General features: G+C 42.7%; 1 protein-coding gene across 3 annotated transcripts in view; it reads right to left on the bottom strand.

The window, feature by feature from the left end:
* Positions 1-17,713, bottom strand: part of DIAPH2 (diaphanous related formin 2) — a 1,637,420-nt gene that overhangs the window by 1,161,874 nt on the left and 457,833 nt on the right. For all 3 annotated transcript variants that reach the window (XM_077484914.1, XM_077484903.1, XM_077484922.1), the window contains one exon: positions 11,660-11,770. In XM_077484914.1, the coding sequence (XP_077341040.1) occupies positions 11,660-11,770 (111 nt within the window). The remainder of the gene's footprint in view (positions 1-11,659; positions 11,771-17,713) is intronic.

Raw genomic sequence — 17,713 nt, 5'->3', positions numbered from 1 at the left:
AAGAGAGAACGAAAGAAAGAGAGAAAGAGAGAAATAGAGAAAGAGAGAAGGAAAGAAAGAAAGAAAGAAAGCGAAAGAGAAAATGAGACAAGGGAGTGAGAAAGGGAAAGAGAGAGAAGAGACGGGAGGAAAAGGCGACAAAGAGAGGCAGAGAAAGGGAGAGAAAGAAAAAAAGAGGGAGAAAGAAAGAATGAGGGAAAGAGAAAGAGAGAGAGGGAGAAAGAGACAGGAGGGGAGAAAGAGGACAGGAGGGGAAAGGAAACAAGAGAGACAGAGAGAGGGAGAGAAAGAAAGAAAAAGAAAGAAAGAAAGAAAGAAAAAAAAAGAAAGAAATAAGGGAGAGAGGAGGGAAAAGGAGACAAAGAAAATGAGAGAGAAAGAGGAGGCGGGAGAAAGAGAGAGAGGAGGAGAGAGGGAGAAAAATGAAGAAAAAGTGAGAGATAGAGAGAGAGAGAGAGAGAGAGAGAAATTAAAAAGAGAGAGAGAGAGATGGGGGAGAGAGAGGGGGAGAGAGAGGGGGAGAGAGACATGGGGGAGGAGAGAAAGAGGGGGGAGAGAAATATGGGGGAGAGAAATATGGGGGAGAGAGATATGGGGAGAGAGAGAGAGGGGGAGAGAGAGGGGGGAAGAGAGAGGGGGAGAGGGGGGGATGGGGGGAGAGAGAGAGGGGGAGAGAGAGAGATGGGGGGAGAGGGGGGATGAGAGAGAGAGAGGGGGAGAGAGAGGGGGGAAGAGAGAGGGGGAGAGGGGGGATGGGGGGGAGAGAGAGAGGGGGGAGAGAGAGAGATGGGGGGAGAGGGGGGATGAGAGAGAGAGAGGGGGAGAGAGGGAGAAAAATAAAGAAAAAGTGAGAGAGAGAGAGAGAGAGAGAGAGAGAGAGAGAGAGAGAGAGAGAGAGAGAGAGAGAGAGAGAAATTAAAAGAGAGAGAGGGAGGCAGAGAGAGAGAGAGAGAGATGGGGAGAGAGAGATGGGGGAGAGAGAGGGGGAGAGAGAGAGGGGAGGAGAGAGGGAGGGGGGAGAGAAATATGGGGGGGAGAATATGGGGGAGAGAGATATGGGGAGAGAGAGATATGGGGAGAGAGAGAGAGAGGGGAGAGAGGGGGGGAGAGAGGGGGGGAGAGAGAGGGGGAGAGAGAGGGAGAAAGAGAGAGGGGGAGAGGGGGATAGGGGGAGGAGGAGAGGGAGGGGGGAGAGAGAGAGATGGGGGAGAGAGAGAGATGGGGAGAGAGAGAGGGGGGGGAGAGAGAGGGGGGAGAGAGAGAGGGGGGAGAGAGAGGGGGGAGAGCGGGGAGAGGGGAGAGAGGGGTTAGAGAGAGAGGGAGAAGGAGAGAGAGAGAGAGAGAGAGAGAGAGAGAGAGAGAGGGAAAGAGAGGGGGAGAGAGAGAGGAGGAGAGAGAAAGAAATTAAAAGAGAGAGAGAGGCAGAGAGGTGGAGAGAGAGAGGGGGGAGAGAGAGGGGGGAAGAGAGAGGGTAGAGAAGGGAGGAGGGAGAGAGGGAGGGAGAGAGAAAGAAAGAAAGAAAGAAAGAAAAGAAAGAAAGAAAAAAGAAAGAAAGAAAGAAAGAAAAGGCAGAGAGAAAGAGCAAGATTAAGAGCCAGAAATAGAACGAGAGAAAGAGGAGGAAAAAAAGAAAGAGAGCGAAAAAGAGCAAAAGCAAGAAAGAGAATGAGAGATAGAGGAAAGAAAGGGAGGGGAAAAAAGAAAGAAAGAAAAAAAAAGAGAAATAAAGAAGGAAAGAAAAAAAAAAGGAAGAAAGAATGAGAGGCAAAGCTAGAAAGATACTAGGATAGGAAGAGGGAGAACAAGAGGATAGATAGATAGATATAATAAGATAAGTGTGGGGGGACCATTGTAGATTGGAAGCTGTCATATATAGTAATTTTATTATATATGTTATTATATATGTTCTGTTATTGTTATTATATATGTTCAGCTCCCAACAAAAGTGCCTAAAGTCCAGCATTCAGATGAAAGTTTGAACAGCACAATCCAGATCGTTAATAAAAGAACGCAGATCATTAAGTCTCTCACACATTTTATGGCCATTAAAGATTTTACTTAGTAGCCATTTTTAAATGTCCCTTTATAAATTATACAGGAGATTTAGAAAACAAAGTTACGCCTCTAATTTCTGTCCTCACAACTAACATAATAAACTGATACAATGATGATGTTTTGTTACACTTGCTGCCTTCTGCAATTTTTCCTTCTTTTTTTTCACTCTTGATACTATAATTAAATAGTTAGAATGATTGGAGTATTCGGTTATTTGCATATCTTGTCCATGTGCTGCCAGTCAAACGTCCGTCACAGCGAGGAAGGATGTAACCCACATTCCTAACGCTCATCACCATTTTTAAAATGTGATTCAATTATTTATGGATTAATAAAGGGATGTTACTATGGTCACAACATTTTCTGCCACGCCGCAGAAATTATACAACTGATTTAACGCTGCCGCATAATATGGTAAGATGGTAGAAGGTTAAAGGGGTACTCCTGTCAAAATGAAATATCAGGCAATAAAGTGATCTAAATTACACTTTATTGTCTAAAGTATTAGGACGCCTGCCTTTACACGCACATGAGCTTTAATGGCATCCCAGTCTTAGTCCGTAGGGTTCAATATTGAGTTGGTCCACCCTTTACAGCTATAACAGCTTCAACTCTTCTGGGAAGGCCGTCCACAAGGTTTAGAAGTGTCTATGGGAATGTTTGACAATTCTTCCAGAAGCGCATTTGTGAGGTCAGACACTGATGTTGTACGAGAAGGCCTGGCTTACAGTCTCCGCTCTAATTCATCCCAAAGGTTGTTCTATCGGGTTGAGGTCAGGACTCTGTGCAGACCAGTCATGTTCCTCCACCCCAAACTCGCTCATCCATGTCTTTATGGACCTTGCTTTGTGCACTGGTCCAAATCATTTGTTGGAGGGGGGGATTATGGTGTGGGGGTTGTTTTTTGGGGGTTGGGCTTGGTCTCTTAGATCCAGTGAAGGGAACTCTTAAGGCGTCAGCATATCAAGACATTTTGGACAATTTCATGCTCCCAACTTTGTGGGAACAGTTTCGGGACGGCCCCTTCCTGTTCCAACATGACTGCACACCAGAGTACAATGCAAGGTCTATAAAGACATGGGTGAGTTTGGGGTGGAGGAACTTGACTGGCCTGCACAAAGTCCTGACCTCAACCCGATAGAACACCTTTGGGATGAATTAGAGCGTAGACCGCGAGCCAGGCCTTCTTGTTCAACATCAGTGCCTGACCTCACCAATGCACTTCTGGAAGAATCGTCAAACATTCCCATAGACACACTCCTAAACCTTGTGGACGGCCTTCCCAGAAGAGTTGAAGCTGTTATAGCTGCAAAGGGTGGACCAACTCAATATTGAACCCTACGGACTAAGACTGGGATACCATTACAGTTCATATGCATGTAAAGGCAGGCGTCCCAATACTTTTCACAATATAGTGTATACTCTAACCACTACTAAAGGATATGCAAACCCTAAAAGTGAACTCTTATTTGCTGCCATTTGGTAAAATACCATTAAACGAGTTTTGTTCTATGCAAAAAATATAATAAAAGAAAAGATAAACTAATCTGATGGGGACTATGATATAAGGATTACTGTGATGGGGACCCTGATGTAAGGGGGTGGGGTGGGGGGCTCTGATATAAATTGGGACTCTGATAGGGACTTATTCATTTATAAAAAGCTAATTTCTTTGTCTTCTTTGTCTTTGAACATTTGTAAAATATAGGATGTGGCCCTCAAGCTCAAAAGTTTGGAGACAGACCCGTCTTCTATACAATTATACTTTCAATGATCGACAGAGAGAGGGAAAAAAAGAATTTCAGATAGTTTAACTTATTTAGAAAAAAAAAGAAAAGAAAAGAAAAGAAATCAAATTTTCCAGCCAGAACTCAGCAGGCCACCTGAGAGTTTAAAAAAAGAAAAAAAGCCGACACCGAGCATTCTACATGAGTGAAACTGCATGTGACACAGAACACATTTAACATAAATATATCCCCAAGTTATTCAATTAAGGAAACAGACCATTTTATGGTCAACTCAATTTAAATTGTCTCCTCGGCACACACTGCTGGAAACAATAACGTTAAAGAGAATGTGCGGTGAACTTGGAGAGGGGCACCATGAACGTCGCAGCTGGGATCTGACCCGGGGCTGTCAAACGTCTTTGCCATGCGTCCGCTCGAATAAGCTTTAATTCTTCCCCTGAGCATTGGGCCACCAAAAAAAAAAAAAAAAAGAGAAGAGGATCACAGTAAGGAAAGGGCTATTTTAATACTTCTTTAAAGCTGAATTCGTTTACTACGAGGTGACAAGAGAAGGGGTGACATAATTCGCTGTCTAGGAGGTATGGCGTCTAGATAGTGAAGGCTTCTTATATGGAAGTGCTTGATTGTAGGTTAGAGTCACTAAGGTCCACCCAATGGTGGTTTAAGGGTCGAAGGCTCACCTAAGAGTTTAAGCTAATAAAGAAAGAAAGTCATTATAAGACATCCCTCTCTTACATGATTAAAGAGGAAGTAAACCCTTCCAAACAACTTGGACCTATAGGTAAGCCTAGATTAAGGCTTACCTGTAGGTCCAAGCAATATCTCCTAAACCTATATGGTTTAGGAGATATTTGCCCGAAAATGGGCACCGCTGTCTACGGCGCATGCGCCGTAGACAGCGGCGCGCATGCGCACTAAATGCGGCAAATCCAAGAATGGATTTGCCAAATTTGTCGACTCCCGTGCGCATGCGCGGGAGTGACGTCATCGCGGCTTCGCCGTATGACAGTGGCGGAGCTGCGAGGCGCGACTCCCGTGCGCATGCGCGGGAGTGACGTCATCGCGGTTGCGCCGCTGTGATTCGACGGAGCTGCGAGACGCCACAAGCAACATGGATGCGGCGGACTACAGGGATCAGCGGCGACTTCGCTGGCTCCTGTGTCAGGTAAGTGACACATAATGAGCTACTATGCGATGCATAGTAGTCCATTATGCTTTACCTTTGCAGGGAAAAAAAGAGGAAGTAAACCCATCAGGGTTTACTTCCTCTTTAAGCCCCATTTATATTGAGCATGGAGCAATTTTGAGTCATTACCAAGCCTGGGGTGCCATATAGGGGCTTCTTTGGGGTAGAATTTGGTATTCTTGGCTCGCAGACTTTTATTCTGGGAGTGCCTGAAAAACACGTGTGTTTTTGTAGGCTTTTTTCGTGTGCTCCCATACAAGTCCATGGGACCAAAAAGATCATATTCTGCTTCAAAAAAGGAGCTCATATAACTTCAGGCTTCAGTGGTTGAGCTACAGGTACCTGAACGCTTAAGTGTGAACAGGGACAACCGTTATGCCCCGTACACACGATCTGAAATTCCGCCAGCAAAAGTCCGATGTGAGCTTTTGGTCGGAAATTCCGACAGTGTGTACGCTCCATCTAACTTTTTGCTGGCAGAATTCCAGCCAGCAAAAGATTGAGAGGAGGTTCTCAATTCTTTCAGTCGGAAAAAGTTCCGATCGGAAATTACGATCGTCCGTACCAATTCCGACGTGCCAAATTCCTACAGAAACAATCTGAACTTCATTTTCTCGGCTCGTCGTAGTGTTGTACGTCACCGCGTTCTTGACAGTAGAAATTTCAGAGAACTTTTGTGTGACCGTGTGTATGCAACCCAAGCTTGAGCGGAATTCAGTCGGAAAAAACATCCAAGATTTTTCTGTGCACAGTGCCGGGACAAGGTCATCCAGAGCCCAGGGCAAACATGTCAAACTGCCCTCCCCCCCCCCAAAGGTGTATGAGCATTATGCGTCATCAAAACAAAAACTGAGCACTAATCTTTTTCACCCCCTAAGCATAAATTCCCCTTCCTTGCAGTGCAAATCTGTTCCCCTGCTGAAATCCCCCCTCCCAGCACAAATCTTATCCCCCCAACCCCCCAAATCCCCCCAATTCAAGTGCCCCCCCCCAAAAAAAAATCACTCCTCCATGCACAAATGATCTAACCCTAAGATTACCCCTCCCAATAACCCTACTGCAAATCCCCCCTTCCAGCACAAAGCGCCCCAATCATCCTTCCTAGCACAAATCTTCTTCCCCCATTCCTTCTCGACTCAAAATTTTAGCATACCCCCCAAATTTCCCCTCCTAGAACAATACTTACTCCCTGCTGCCCCCCAAATCCCCCTTTCCAACACAAATCCCCTCCCCCCTATTTCCTTGTGGTGACCCCCCCACCCCCCATGATACCACAGTGCCCAGGGCAGCTGCCCCTACTGCCCACCCCTTGTCGCGGCCCTGCGTGTGTACGAGGCATTAGGCCTCATGTACTCTGCTGCGGCTAAACGTGAGTTTAGGTGCTCTTGACAATTTTTTTTTTTTTTGCCAAAGCCCCTGAACTCAACTTAATTAAAGCCTATGGTTGAATTACTAAAACTGGAGAGTGCAAAATCTGGGGCAGCTGGTTTTAGTAAATTAGCCCCCCATTGTGTCCACGTACACATAGGCTTTCATCAGAATTTAGGTGCAGCAGAGTTTAGGGGCAGTTAAACGTCCCTCTCCAGAACACAGAGTAATCATGGCCAAAAAACACCAAACGTAGTAAAAACACCTAAGCGGTAGCCGGGTTTAGCGCTTGGGTGTTTATTAATTTCAATGGCAAGTACTCTGGCCAATGAAATTAATAAACTCCAAAGGCTAAATGCTGCAAAAAAAGGGGCTAAAAAACACGGTAATGTTTTTTTGCCGTGTTTAGCATTTTTCAGCTGCTGGGAGAGTTAAGTTTACGAGTGTACAGGTGGTCTATGGCTGCATTCACAAGCTGGCATTTTGAATCACCGGCAGAAACGGCATCACGCGAAGCTTGTCGCGTGAAACTCCTGAACTTTTTTTTGGGTGACAAGCTGCACACAATGTGGTTTGCCGTAATTTATGGCACCACAATAATGGCAGACCCGCACTGCATTTTTAGGTGCCATTGAGCTAAATGGCCTCTGAAATGTGCGTGGTACAATTTGTCATTTTACTAGAGCGTTTTAATATATAATATAACTGGGTACTAACATAGGTAAAGTTGATCCAGGGAAAATCTGATTGCCTCTTGGGGGATCAGGAAGGAATTTTTTTCCCCTGCTGTAGCAAATTGGAGCATGCTCTGCTGGGTTTTTTTTTTCGCCTTCCTCTGGATCAATTGTGGGCAGAAAATTGGGTATTTGGATTGTACGATTATTTTTTATTTTATTTTTTTGTTTTTAAGGTTGAACTGGATGGACTTGTGTCTTTTTTCAACCTGACTAACTATGTAACTATGTTTTGAAAATCGCCAGAATCCTGGCGATTCTGTCTGCAATTCAAAATGCCCATTTATCCTCTCTAGGTGCCTGGGGAACATTTCCACATGAACAGAATACATGGGGAATCCTAAAGCTGACAGCTGTACCCACAAAAAAAAAAGGCAACGGGAAAATTCCCAGTTAGAACACTTATTCCAATGACCAATGTATTTCCTAAACTAAAAAAAAAAAAAAAAAATCCCCTACAGGACAAAGGTTGTAAAAGCAGCTAAAAGAACTAGACAATGGTTTCAACAACTAAAAAAGTTGCTCTCTGGTACAGGGTTAAATTGTTTACCAACTAAAACTTCTTGTTTTAGTTTGGGTAATGAACTTTTAAAATCCCAGCTGGGTATTTAATAACAATCCATGCTCCTGTTGGGAGGGCATGATGGGAGATCCCAAACCTGACAGCTGTACCAAGAAAAAAAATAAAAGAAGGAAATCTTCCAATGGGCACACCTTGTCTGGTGACCAATGGATTGCCTCTAATTTTCCATAGTGCCTCTGGAAACTAAGGGAAATCTCAACAGTACAAAAACAGTAGAATCCAAAAACAAACAAGATGGCGGTTTTAACCATCTCCATCTCTTCCCATCTCTTCCCATGTCCCTGCTGGGGGAGCATGATGATGAGTCCAAAATCTGACAGCTGCCACAAGAACAAAAAGGAAAAATACAGTTTCCAATGGGGGGGGGGGGGGGGCACCTATTCCAATGACCAATGGATTTCTTCTCATTTGCCATCATGCCTTTGGAGACAGAAATCTGAATTGGACAAAGACATTAAAAACCAAAAACACGCAAGATGTTGGTTGTAACCATCCCCCACTTCTTCCCAAAGCAGAAAAAAAGTTGCTGTCTTTTACAAGGTTAAATGTGAAAGTGAATCTCTAGCTAAAACTGTTTGGAAAGGGTATTGAAACGCGTTTAATTACAATCCATGTTCCTGCTGGGAGAACATGATTATAAATCCAAAATCTGACAACTGGCCCATGAAAAAAAGTAAAGGGAAATCTTCTGATGGGTACACCTATTCTGATGACCAATGGATTGCCTCTCATTCCCCATAATGCCTCTGGAAACGAAGGGAAATCTCAAAAGTACAAAAACAGCAAAATCCATAAACAAACAAGATGGTGGTTTTAACCATCTCCACCTCTTCCCATGTCCCTGCTGGGGCAGCATGATGATAAATCCAAAATCTAACAGCTGTCCCAAGAAAAAAAAAGGAAAGATACAGTTTCCACTTGGGGGGGGCACCTATTCCAATGATCAATGGATTTACTTTCATTTCCCATCATGCCTTTGGAGACTAACGCTGCATACACATGATTGGACTGGGAAAGGGAAATCTTCCAATGGGTACACCTATTCCAATGACCAATTGATTTCCTCTCATTTCCCATTGTACCTCTGGAAAGAAAGGGAATTCTTAAATGGACAAAGACAATAAAAACCAAAAACAAGCTAGACAGTGATTTTAACCATTCCCACCTCTCCCTATGTGCCTGCTGGGGGGGAAGCATGATGGAAAATTCAAAACCTGACCGCTGTCCCAAGAAAAAAAGGAAAACCTTCCGACAGGGGCAACTATTCCGATGATCAATGTATTTCCTCTCATTTCCCGTCATGGCTTTGGAAACAAAGGAAAATCTCAACTGGGCAAAGACAGTAAAAACCAAAAACAAGCTTAGACGGTGGCTTTAACCATCTGCTTTTTCCCAAAGCAGAAAACATTTTGGTTTTCTGGTTAAAGGTCAAAGTGAATCTCTAGTTGAATCTTTTTGTTTCTGGATGGGATAGGGAAAGGTTAAAATTCCAGCCAAGTGTTAAATTATGATCCATGTCCCTGTTGGGAGAACATGATGCTAAATCCAAAATCTGACAACTATTCCAAGAAAAAAAGGAAAGGGAAATCTTCCAACAGGGGCAACTATTCCAATGACCAATGGATTTACTCTCATTTCCCGTCATGCCTTTGGAAACAAATGGAAATCTCAACTGGACAAAGACAGTAAAAACCAAAAACAAGCTAGACTGTGGCTTTAACCGTCTGCTTTTTCCCAAAGCAGAAAACATTTTGGTTTTCTGGTTAAAGGTCCAAGTGAATCTCTAGCTGAATCTTTTTGTTTCTGGATGGGATAGGGAAAGGTTAAAATTCCAGCCAAGTGTTAAATTATGATCCATGTCCCTGTTGGGAGAACATGATGTTAAATCCAAAATCTGACAACTATTCCAAGAAAAAAAGGAAAGGGAAATCTTCCAATGGGTACACCTATTCCGATGACCAATTGATTTCCTCTCATTTCCCATTGTACCTCTGGAAACAAAGGGAATTCTTAAATGGACAAAGACAGTAAAAAACAAAAACAATCTAGATGGTGATTTTAACAATCCCCACCTCTCCCTATGTCCCTGATGGGGGAAGCATGATGGTAAATTCAAAACCTGACAGCTGTTCCGAGAGAAAAAGGACAGGAAAATCTTCCAACAGGGGCAATTATTCCGATGGCAAATGGATTTACTCTCATTTCCCATCATGCCTTTGGAAACAAAGGGAAATCTCAACTGAACAAAGACAGTAAAAAACCAAAAACAAGCTAGACGGTGGCTTTAACCATCTGCCACTTCCCAGAGAAGAAAACATTTTGGTTTCTGGTAAAGGTCAAAGTGAATCTTTAGCTGAATCTTTTTGTTTCTGGATGGGATAGGGAAAGGTTAAAAGTCCAGCCAAGTGTTAAATTATGATCCATGTCCCTGTTGGGAGAACATGATGTTAAATCTGAAATCTGACAACTGTTCCAAGAAAAAAAGGAAAGGGAAGTCTTCCAACAGGGGCAACTATTCCCATGGCAAATGGATTTACTCTCATTTCCCGTCATGCCTTTGGAAACAAAGGGAAATCTCAACTGAACAAAGACAGTAAAAACCAAAAACAAGCTAGACGATGGCTTTAACCACCTGCCTCTTCCCAGAGAAGAAAAAAATTTTGGTTTCTGGTTAAAGGTCAAAGTGAATCTCTAGCTGAATCTTTTTATTTCTGGATGGGATAGGAAAAGGTTAAAATTCCAGCCAAGTGTTAAATTATGATCCATGTCCCTGTTGGGAGAACATGATGCTAAATCCGAAATCTGAAAACTGTTCCAAGAAAAAAAAGAAAGGGAAATCTTCCAACAGGGGCAACTATTCCGATGGGCAATTGATTTTCTTTCATTTCCCATTGTACCTCTGGAAACAAAGGGAATTCTTAAATGGACAAAGACAGTAAAAACCAAAAACAATCTAGACGGTGATTTTAACAATCCCCACCTCTCCCTATGTCCCTGATGGGGGAAGCATGATGGTAAATTCAAAACCCGACAGCTGTTCCAAGAAAAAAAGGAAAGGGAAATCTTCCAACAGGGGCAACTATTCCGATGGCCAATTGATTTCCTTTCATTTTCCATTGTACCTCTGGAAACAAAGGGAATTCTCAAAGACAGTAAAAATCAAAAACAATCTAGATGGTGATTTTAACAATCCCCACCTCTCCCTATGTCCCTGATGGGGGAAGCATGATGGTAAATTCAAAACCTGACAACTGTCCCAAGAAAAAAAGGACAGGAAAATCTTCCGACAGGGCCAACTATTCCAATGGCCAATGGATTTACTCTCATTTCCCGTCATCGCTTTGGAAACAAAGGAAAATCTCAACTGGACAAAGACAGTAAAAACCAAAAAACAAGCTTAGACGGGGGCTTTAACCATCTGCCTCTTCCCAGAGAAGAAAAAAATGTTGGTTTCTGGTAAAGGTCAAAGTGAATCTCTAGCTGAAACTTTTTGTTTCTGGATGGGATAGGGAATGGTTAAAATCCCAGCCAAGTGTTAAATTATGATCCAGGTCTCTGCTAGGAGAACATGATGATAAATCCAAAATCTGACAACTCCTCTCATTTTTTTTTTGTTGTGCCAAAGAGAAATCTCAACATGACACAAACAACCATCCCCACCTCTTCCCAAAAAAAAGTTGTCTCTGGTATACTTTAAGATTATATCTGGGAAATCTTACAATGGGGCGACTTATTCTGATGGCCGATGGATTCCCTCTCATTTTTTGTTGTGCCGGAGTAAAGGAAAATCTCTTCAACAAAACACGAACAGTTAAAACCATAAAAAGCCAGACAATGGTTTTAACCTTCCCCACCTCTCCCCAAAAAAAAAAGTTTCCCTCTGGTACACTTTAAAGTTATATCCGGTTTAATTAAATAGACAGTTCCCGTGTTGGTACTAGTGTGTGTGAAGAACGACTCGATAATGAGGAGGGCTCCAACTTACAGGTAAGATTTGCTTTAACCCGCATCTTAAGAATTCATTCCTCAGGTGTATCCTGAAGTCCAGATCTTCCGGAGAGGTCAGGAGGGCGTTTATGAACTGCATACAAGACACCTGCGGAGGGAAGTTTAGAGGAAGAAAATCAATGAAAAGCAACAATGTGAAAAATGAACAAAAAAAAAAAACGTAACAGAAAACACTGAATTGGCCGCAACAAAGGTCCTCAATCCATTTTTTTTTTTACATGGAATTATTGCCAAGAATATTAAGTCACATTTACATCTAGGCACATGTTTCTGCCAGCGTTTTCAGACACGTGGCAAAGTGTGCAACGCGCTTTCGGTACCCTTGTTTCTAAATGGCATCCCAAACGCAGATAGCAGTCCTGCATTTTGCCATGCCTTATGTGCAAAATACAGAATGCAAAAGGCGCCTGGCTTAGTGCCAAAAAAGGTACTTGAGCTAATTTGGGGCACTTGTCGCAGGAAGGAAAGCCCATTCACGTGAATGGACTTATATTTGCTGCTGTGCTGCAGGTGTGAATGAGGCCTGAAGCACACCTGATCTGATTTGTAGGTAGAATACCTCATACCCAACCCGCCCCACAACCTGATCACGCAGTCCTCAATCTCTGTCTATGCAGTCTCAGCTGCACACAATGAATGAACAGGAATAGCTCTATAAAGAGCTTCCCGTCCATTCGCAAACCGAAGCATAGTAAACACAGTTACTATGCTCTAGTTATGAATGGATACAGTGACGGATAGGTACTGTGTTCATTCGGAAAAGGAAGGGCCTGGTAAATTACCGGCCCCTTCCCCGCTTTCCATCCTGAAACATTCCCTGAAGCAGCCGGCAGGAGAGCGAAGACGGCAGCGCTGTTGGGGGTGAGGGGTTACTAGGGGAGCAGACATGAGGCCCAGGCCACAGAGAGAGAAGAGAACCTGAGCAGGAGGGGCAGCAGGGATAGCATTTACTGGAACTGATCCCTGTATTTTCCTATGGGGGGCAGAAGAGAAGCAGGCTTTCAGCTGCTGCAGGAGCAAAATGGAGGGGATCAGTTACAGTATATGCTGCTCCCACCACCTCTCCTATTAAAGTGTAAAACCAAATGTAACAGGCAGGCTACATGGGACCCTTGGAGCATTGGCGGGGTTGCCATTGCGACCACTGAAGATATGTTAATGCACACGTGGTGATTAGGGTGTGCCCAGACACACTCAGAAAACCCCATGCACACGCCTATTGTCTTAGATTTTCCGTTAGGGCCTATTTACATTTCTGCGACACTGTAAAGTGTGCATTGCAGAATTGTACATGACATGCATTGCAGTGCTATCCTGTTCTGAATGATGCCTCAACTCAGGCAACACAACCTGCAACTTTGCAACGTGACACAATGCATGGCAATGCAGCAAATTTCGTCCAATATTCTGGATATTTAGGGGATTTTAGGGGAAATTACAGCCCATTCATTTCATTAGGCTACTATGACGCAATGACAACCCATTATTTTCGGGGGGCTGCTTTACCATAACGTTAACGCGCTAAAAAAATACAACTAGCCCCTTAGCTTTCCTTCCTGAGAAGTATTCCGCATCTTTGACCATTCGTAGACAGTTTTACAGACAATGTTTTAAGTCTCCAAAAACTCATCACAAGTATCAGCTGTGGGGAAAAAAAATTAATTAGCTGTGAATTTGATTATAGCTTCAGCGCCGGCAGAGAGTGGAAACAGTGAATTAAATCTAACAAGTATTATTAATATCAGGAATAATTTTACAGTAACATTTTGTGTAAGTAGCTGTTGAAAATTGAGAATCCTCTGCGTTGGAATACACGAGATACAATAGGTCATGTAATAAGTGTATTCTGTAACAAACAAAAGATCTTTTGTTCCAGGAACTGAGACTTGTTTCTGTAATTTAGTAACTTTAGACAATACCAGAGTCTTCTTCATTTGTGTATGCATGTATTCATTACTTTGCTTTCAGAATCGATTAATTTAAAATATCACAAGACCCCAAGGCAATAATTTAGACATAAGTGGAGTCATTTAACGTCTTATTTGTCCTGGGGACTCCAGTGATGAGATCTTTCACCTTTGTACCTAGATTCATCCCCTCCTACGTTAAAGTTGTGCTTCCTTCCAGCTTTGGAAGTTGTCACACCTTCATACCATTTACTGTATATACTAAGATTAGTCTACCCAAAATGGACAACTAAGTATTTGTTGAATGCTGGAGAAACAAAACCAACCAATATCTCCTGGAGACTCCAGTGATGAGACCGTCCACCATAGTATCTTAATTAATCTCCTCCTGCTATGAGGTTTTGGGTGCTCCCTTTAAGCTTTGGGTGTTGTCACACCTCCATAGCATAAATACGAAGATCAGTCAATCCAAAATGGACAACTAAGTATTTGTCGAATGCTGAAGAAATAAATCCAACCAATATCTCCTGGAGACTCTAGTGATGAGACCGTCCACCGTAGTACCTAAATTAATCTCCTCTTGCTATGAGGTTTTGGGTGCTCCCTTTAAGCTTTGGGTGTTGTCACACCTCCATAGCATAAATACGAAGATCAGTCAATCCAAAATGGACAATTCGATATTTGATAGATGCTGGACAGATAAAACCAACTAATGATTTCAAATATCTCTTGCAGAATCTAGGGATGACACTGTACACCTTAGTACCTAGATTCATCCTTGCCTGCATTAAGGTTGTTGGTGCTCCCTCCCAGCTTTGGATGCGGCCACACCTCTATAGCATATAAACGAAGATCAGTGCATCCAAAATTGACATTTTTGGTACTCATTAGATGTTGACGAGATAAAACTAACTAAGGGTTTCTAATATCTCCTGGAGATTCAAGCTTGTCTCACCTTAGTACCTTGGTGTATCACATTCTGCTTTGAGTTTTTGGGTGCTCCCTCCCAGCTTTGGGTACAGAAAAGCCCAAAGAAAAAGAAAAAAAAAGAAATAAGCACAGTTCTACATGAAATGGGACCCTGTATGCTGGGCTAGTGAGGGTTAAATTATTTCCTGAAGTTAACTTGAGCTCGCAGGGGACTGGTCAGAGTTGTGTGAGGGGGATGCAGTGCAGAGCGGAGGTCAGAGGTGCAGACTTCCTGTCAGCACACGCGGATAGGTAAAGCTCCGCCCGCCAGAATTATTTGAGATTGGTTGCATGGAAAATTGATAATGTTGGTTTGTTTTTCTGTGTTTGTCGTTTCCTTTTTGTGTTTTATTTTCTTTTAGGAAGGTGGTTGGGTCTTTGGAGGCATTTGGAAGTAAAATGATGGAATTTAAGGTTTGGGACACATCTGAGGTATGGGTCCATGGTGAATGCCAGTTACGTGGTTATCTGGGAGTTTATGGTCGGGACACATCTGAGGTATGGTTCCCCGGTGAATGCCAGTTACGCGGTTAACTGGGAGTTTAAGCTTGGGACACATCTGAGGTATGGGTCCCCAGTGAATGCCAGTTACGTGGTTAACTGGGAGTTTATGCTTGGGACACATCTGAGGTATGGTTCAATGGTGAATGCCAGTTACGCGGTTAACTGGGAGTTTATGCTTGGGACACATCTGAGGTATGGTTCCCCTGGTGAATGCCAGTTATGTGGTTAACTGGGAGTTTATGCTTGGGACACATCTGAGGTATGGTTCCATGGTGAATGCCAGTTACGCGGTTAACTGGGAGTTTAAGCTTGGGACACATCTGAGGTATGGTTCCCCCGGTGAATGCCAGTTACGCGGTGAACTGGGAGTTTAAGCTTGGGACACATCTGAGGTATGGTTCCCCCGGTGAATGCCAGTTACGTGGTTAACTGGGAGTTTAAGCTTGGGACACATCTGAGGTATGGGTCCCCAGTGAATGCCAGTTACGTGGTTAACTGGGAGTTTATGGTTATCTGCTGAAGGTGGTTCGCCCCCGAGTCGAATGAAAAACAACAGGGACCATATATGGTTAAGCAGATATAAGGTAAAGAGTTGGATATGTAGTGCCTCCAAGGATCAGCAACCAAAAAGTTTATGCTTTGTTTTGGTTTATACTGTTAATTATTTTATTTAATAAAGGGGCCGTAAACGGGAAGTTTTATCCCAACCTTTGGTGTCAGACTATTTTTAGTAGCAATAATAAGGGGCTACAATATGGGTCAAAAGTTATGGGTATTAGTGGTAAAATAGAAGACAGTATACATAGGGGTTACCTTTTCATGTCAGACCCTAATAGCATATATACCAACATCAGTCCACTCAAAATGGACATTTCAGTATTCGTTAGATGCAGGAGAGACAAAGCCAACTAATGATTTCTATTATTTCCTAGAGACTCAAGTGATGAGATTGTCCATCTTAGCACCTTAATTCATCCCCTCATACTTTGAGGTTGCGGATGTTATCTCCCAAAATTGGATGTTGTCACACCTACATACAATATATTTACTAAGATCAGTCCACCTAAAATGAACATTTCCGTATCTGTTAGATGCTAGAAAGATAAGACCAACTAACAGTTTTGAAGCTCTCCTGTGAAATCCAGTTGTCAGATCTGCACACCTCCCTTGTCCAATATAAAGAGCACCCACTGGTTACAGCAGATGAGTAGACCTGGGGATCCCTATGCAATATTTTACCAATAGAGTCTTCAAGATGTATAAGAAACTGTCTGGTTTATAAAGTACACTTTCTTAGAGGAAGCAACTTCCATTTAAAAGAGCCTTCCACAAAGCAATGAGAAAATCAGTTTGAAAAATATGAATGTCCCAATACCAGATTTCACCAAAACAATGTGACCAGGTTGAGAAAATGATCTTGCATATTGTTTATGGTGGTTCCATTATCTTTAGAAGGTAAGAGATTAGGTTTGTTGGTCCAAAAATCAAAATGCCAGCTCTACAGATGGCATTGCCTATAGGTATTTGTGTGTGAAAGATTTTTGGTTCAATTGGACTTACTTATACAAGTCACACGCATATTCATGTGATAATTCAAACAATTATTCAATGCAACTAAACAAATCAAATCACAAACCAGAGACCCTCCTTCTCATCAGTTAAGAGAGCCCCTAATTTCAACTCATAAGCATGAATCAGCCATGGCGGGAATTTGTTGATCTCTTATGGGCACTCAAACAAAATTCAGTTTGATATGTCTGGTTTTCATTGATCATTTCCAATTATCATTGATCAATCATATTTTTTGGTTGATATTTCCAGTCGGTCACAAGCGTAGAACACTACCACACGTGTTGCAATGTTTGATATGTAGTCATTGATCAGTTGCTTGTTCGCCATTGCCACGTACCTCAATAAACTCCATAATGCTATGGTTAAGAGCACCCTTACTGGGACAGATGTTTCAGCTTAAAAAAGCATGATCTTCATCTTATGACTTGGGTTTGGGCAGCTTTAGGGCATGTGGCGACAGGCTTTGGGCTTGTTTTTGATGGGTAAACACAGCTTGCATCCATGTATCTGCTGCTTACATTTGATATTAGTTAGAGACGCTTATGATATTATCTAGAGCAGTGATTCAAAAGCAGGGTTCTGTGGAACCCTAGGGTTCCTCCAGAGGTTGCTAGGGGTTCCTTCAGCATTGGGCCATTTCTACCTCTCGGATAAGTTCCCACCGTCACCACTGACCTTTTTAGCCATCTGTAAGGAGGTAATTCTTCCCAATGACCACACGTGTGAGGACCATTCTTCCCACTGACCATCACACTAATGCAGGGGTCAAGTCCTGGGGAAAAAAGTGTGGGAACTCCCACCCAAGACCCACTCCCCCACCAAAACAAAAATGATACGCTCATATGCACAAACACTTCAAAAGTGGTATTTTTCATCCAATTTTCGTATTGTGTGTATGAAGCTTAACTGTTAGTACATAAAAAAAAAACAATCCTCAATAAACATAAATACGGTAATTCTCTGAAAAATCAGCATTCATTCAATTATGCTTCCATGCAAATGTGAACATCATGTTCTGATCTTTATTGGGGAATTTTATTTTGTATATAGAGTGTTTATGTGGTGAGTTTACACTTTTC

The sequence above is a fragment of the Lithobates pipiens genome, unplaced genomic scaffold (assembly GCF_037356315.1).
Source record: "Lithobates pipiens isolate NorthernLeopardFrog02 unplaced genomic scaffold, aLitPip1_a1.2 Scaffold_1, whole genome shotgun sequence".
In the NCBI taxonomy this organism is placed as follows: Eukaryota; Metazoa; Chordata; class Amphibia; order Anura; family Ranidae; genus Lithobates; species Lithobates pipiens.
This window is presented reverse-complemented; position numbering and strand designations above follow the sequence as displayed.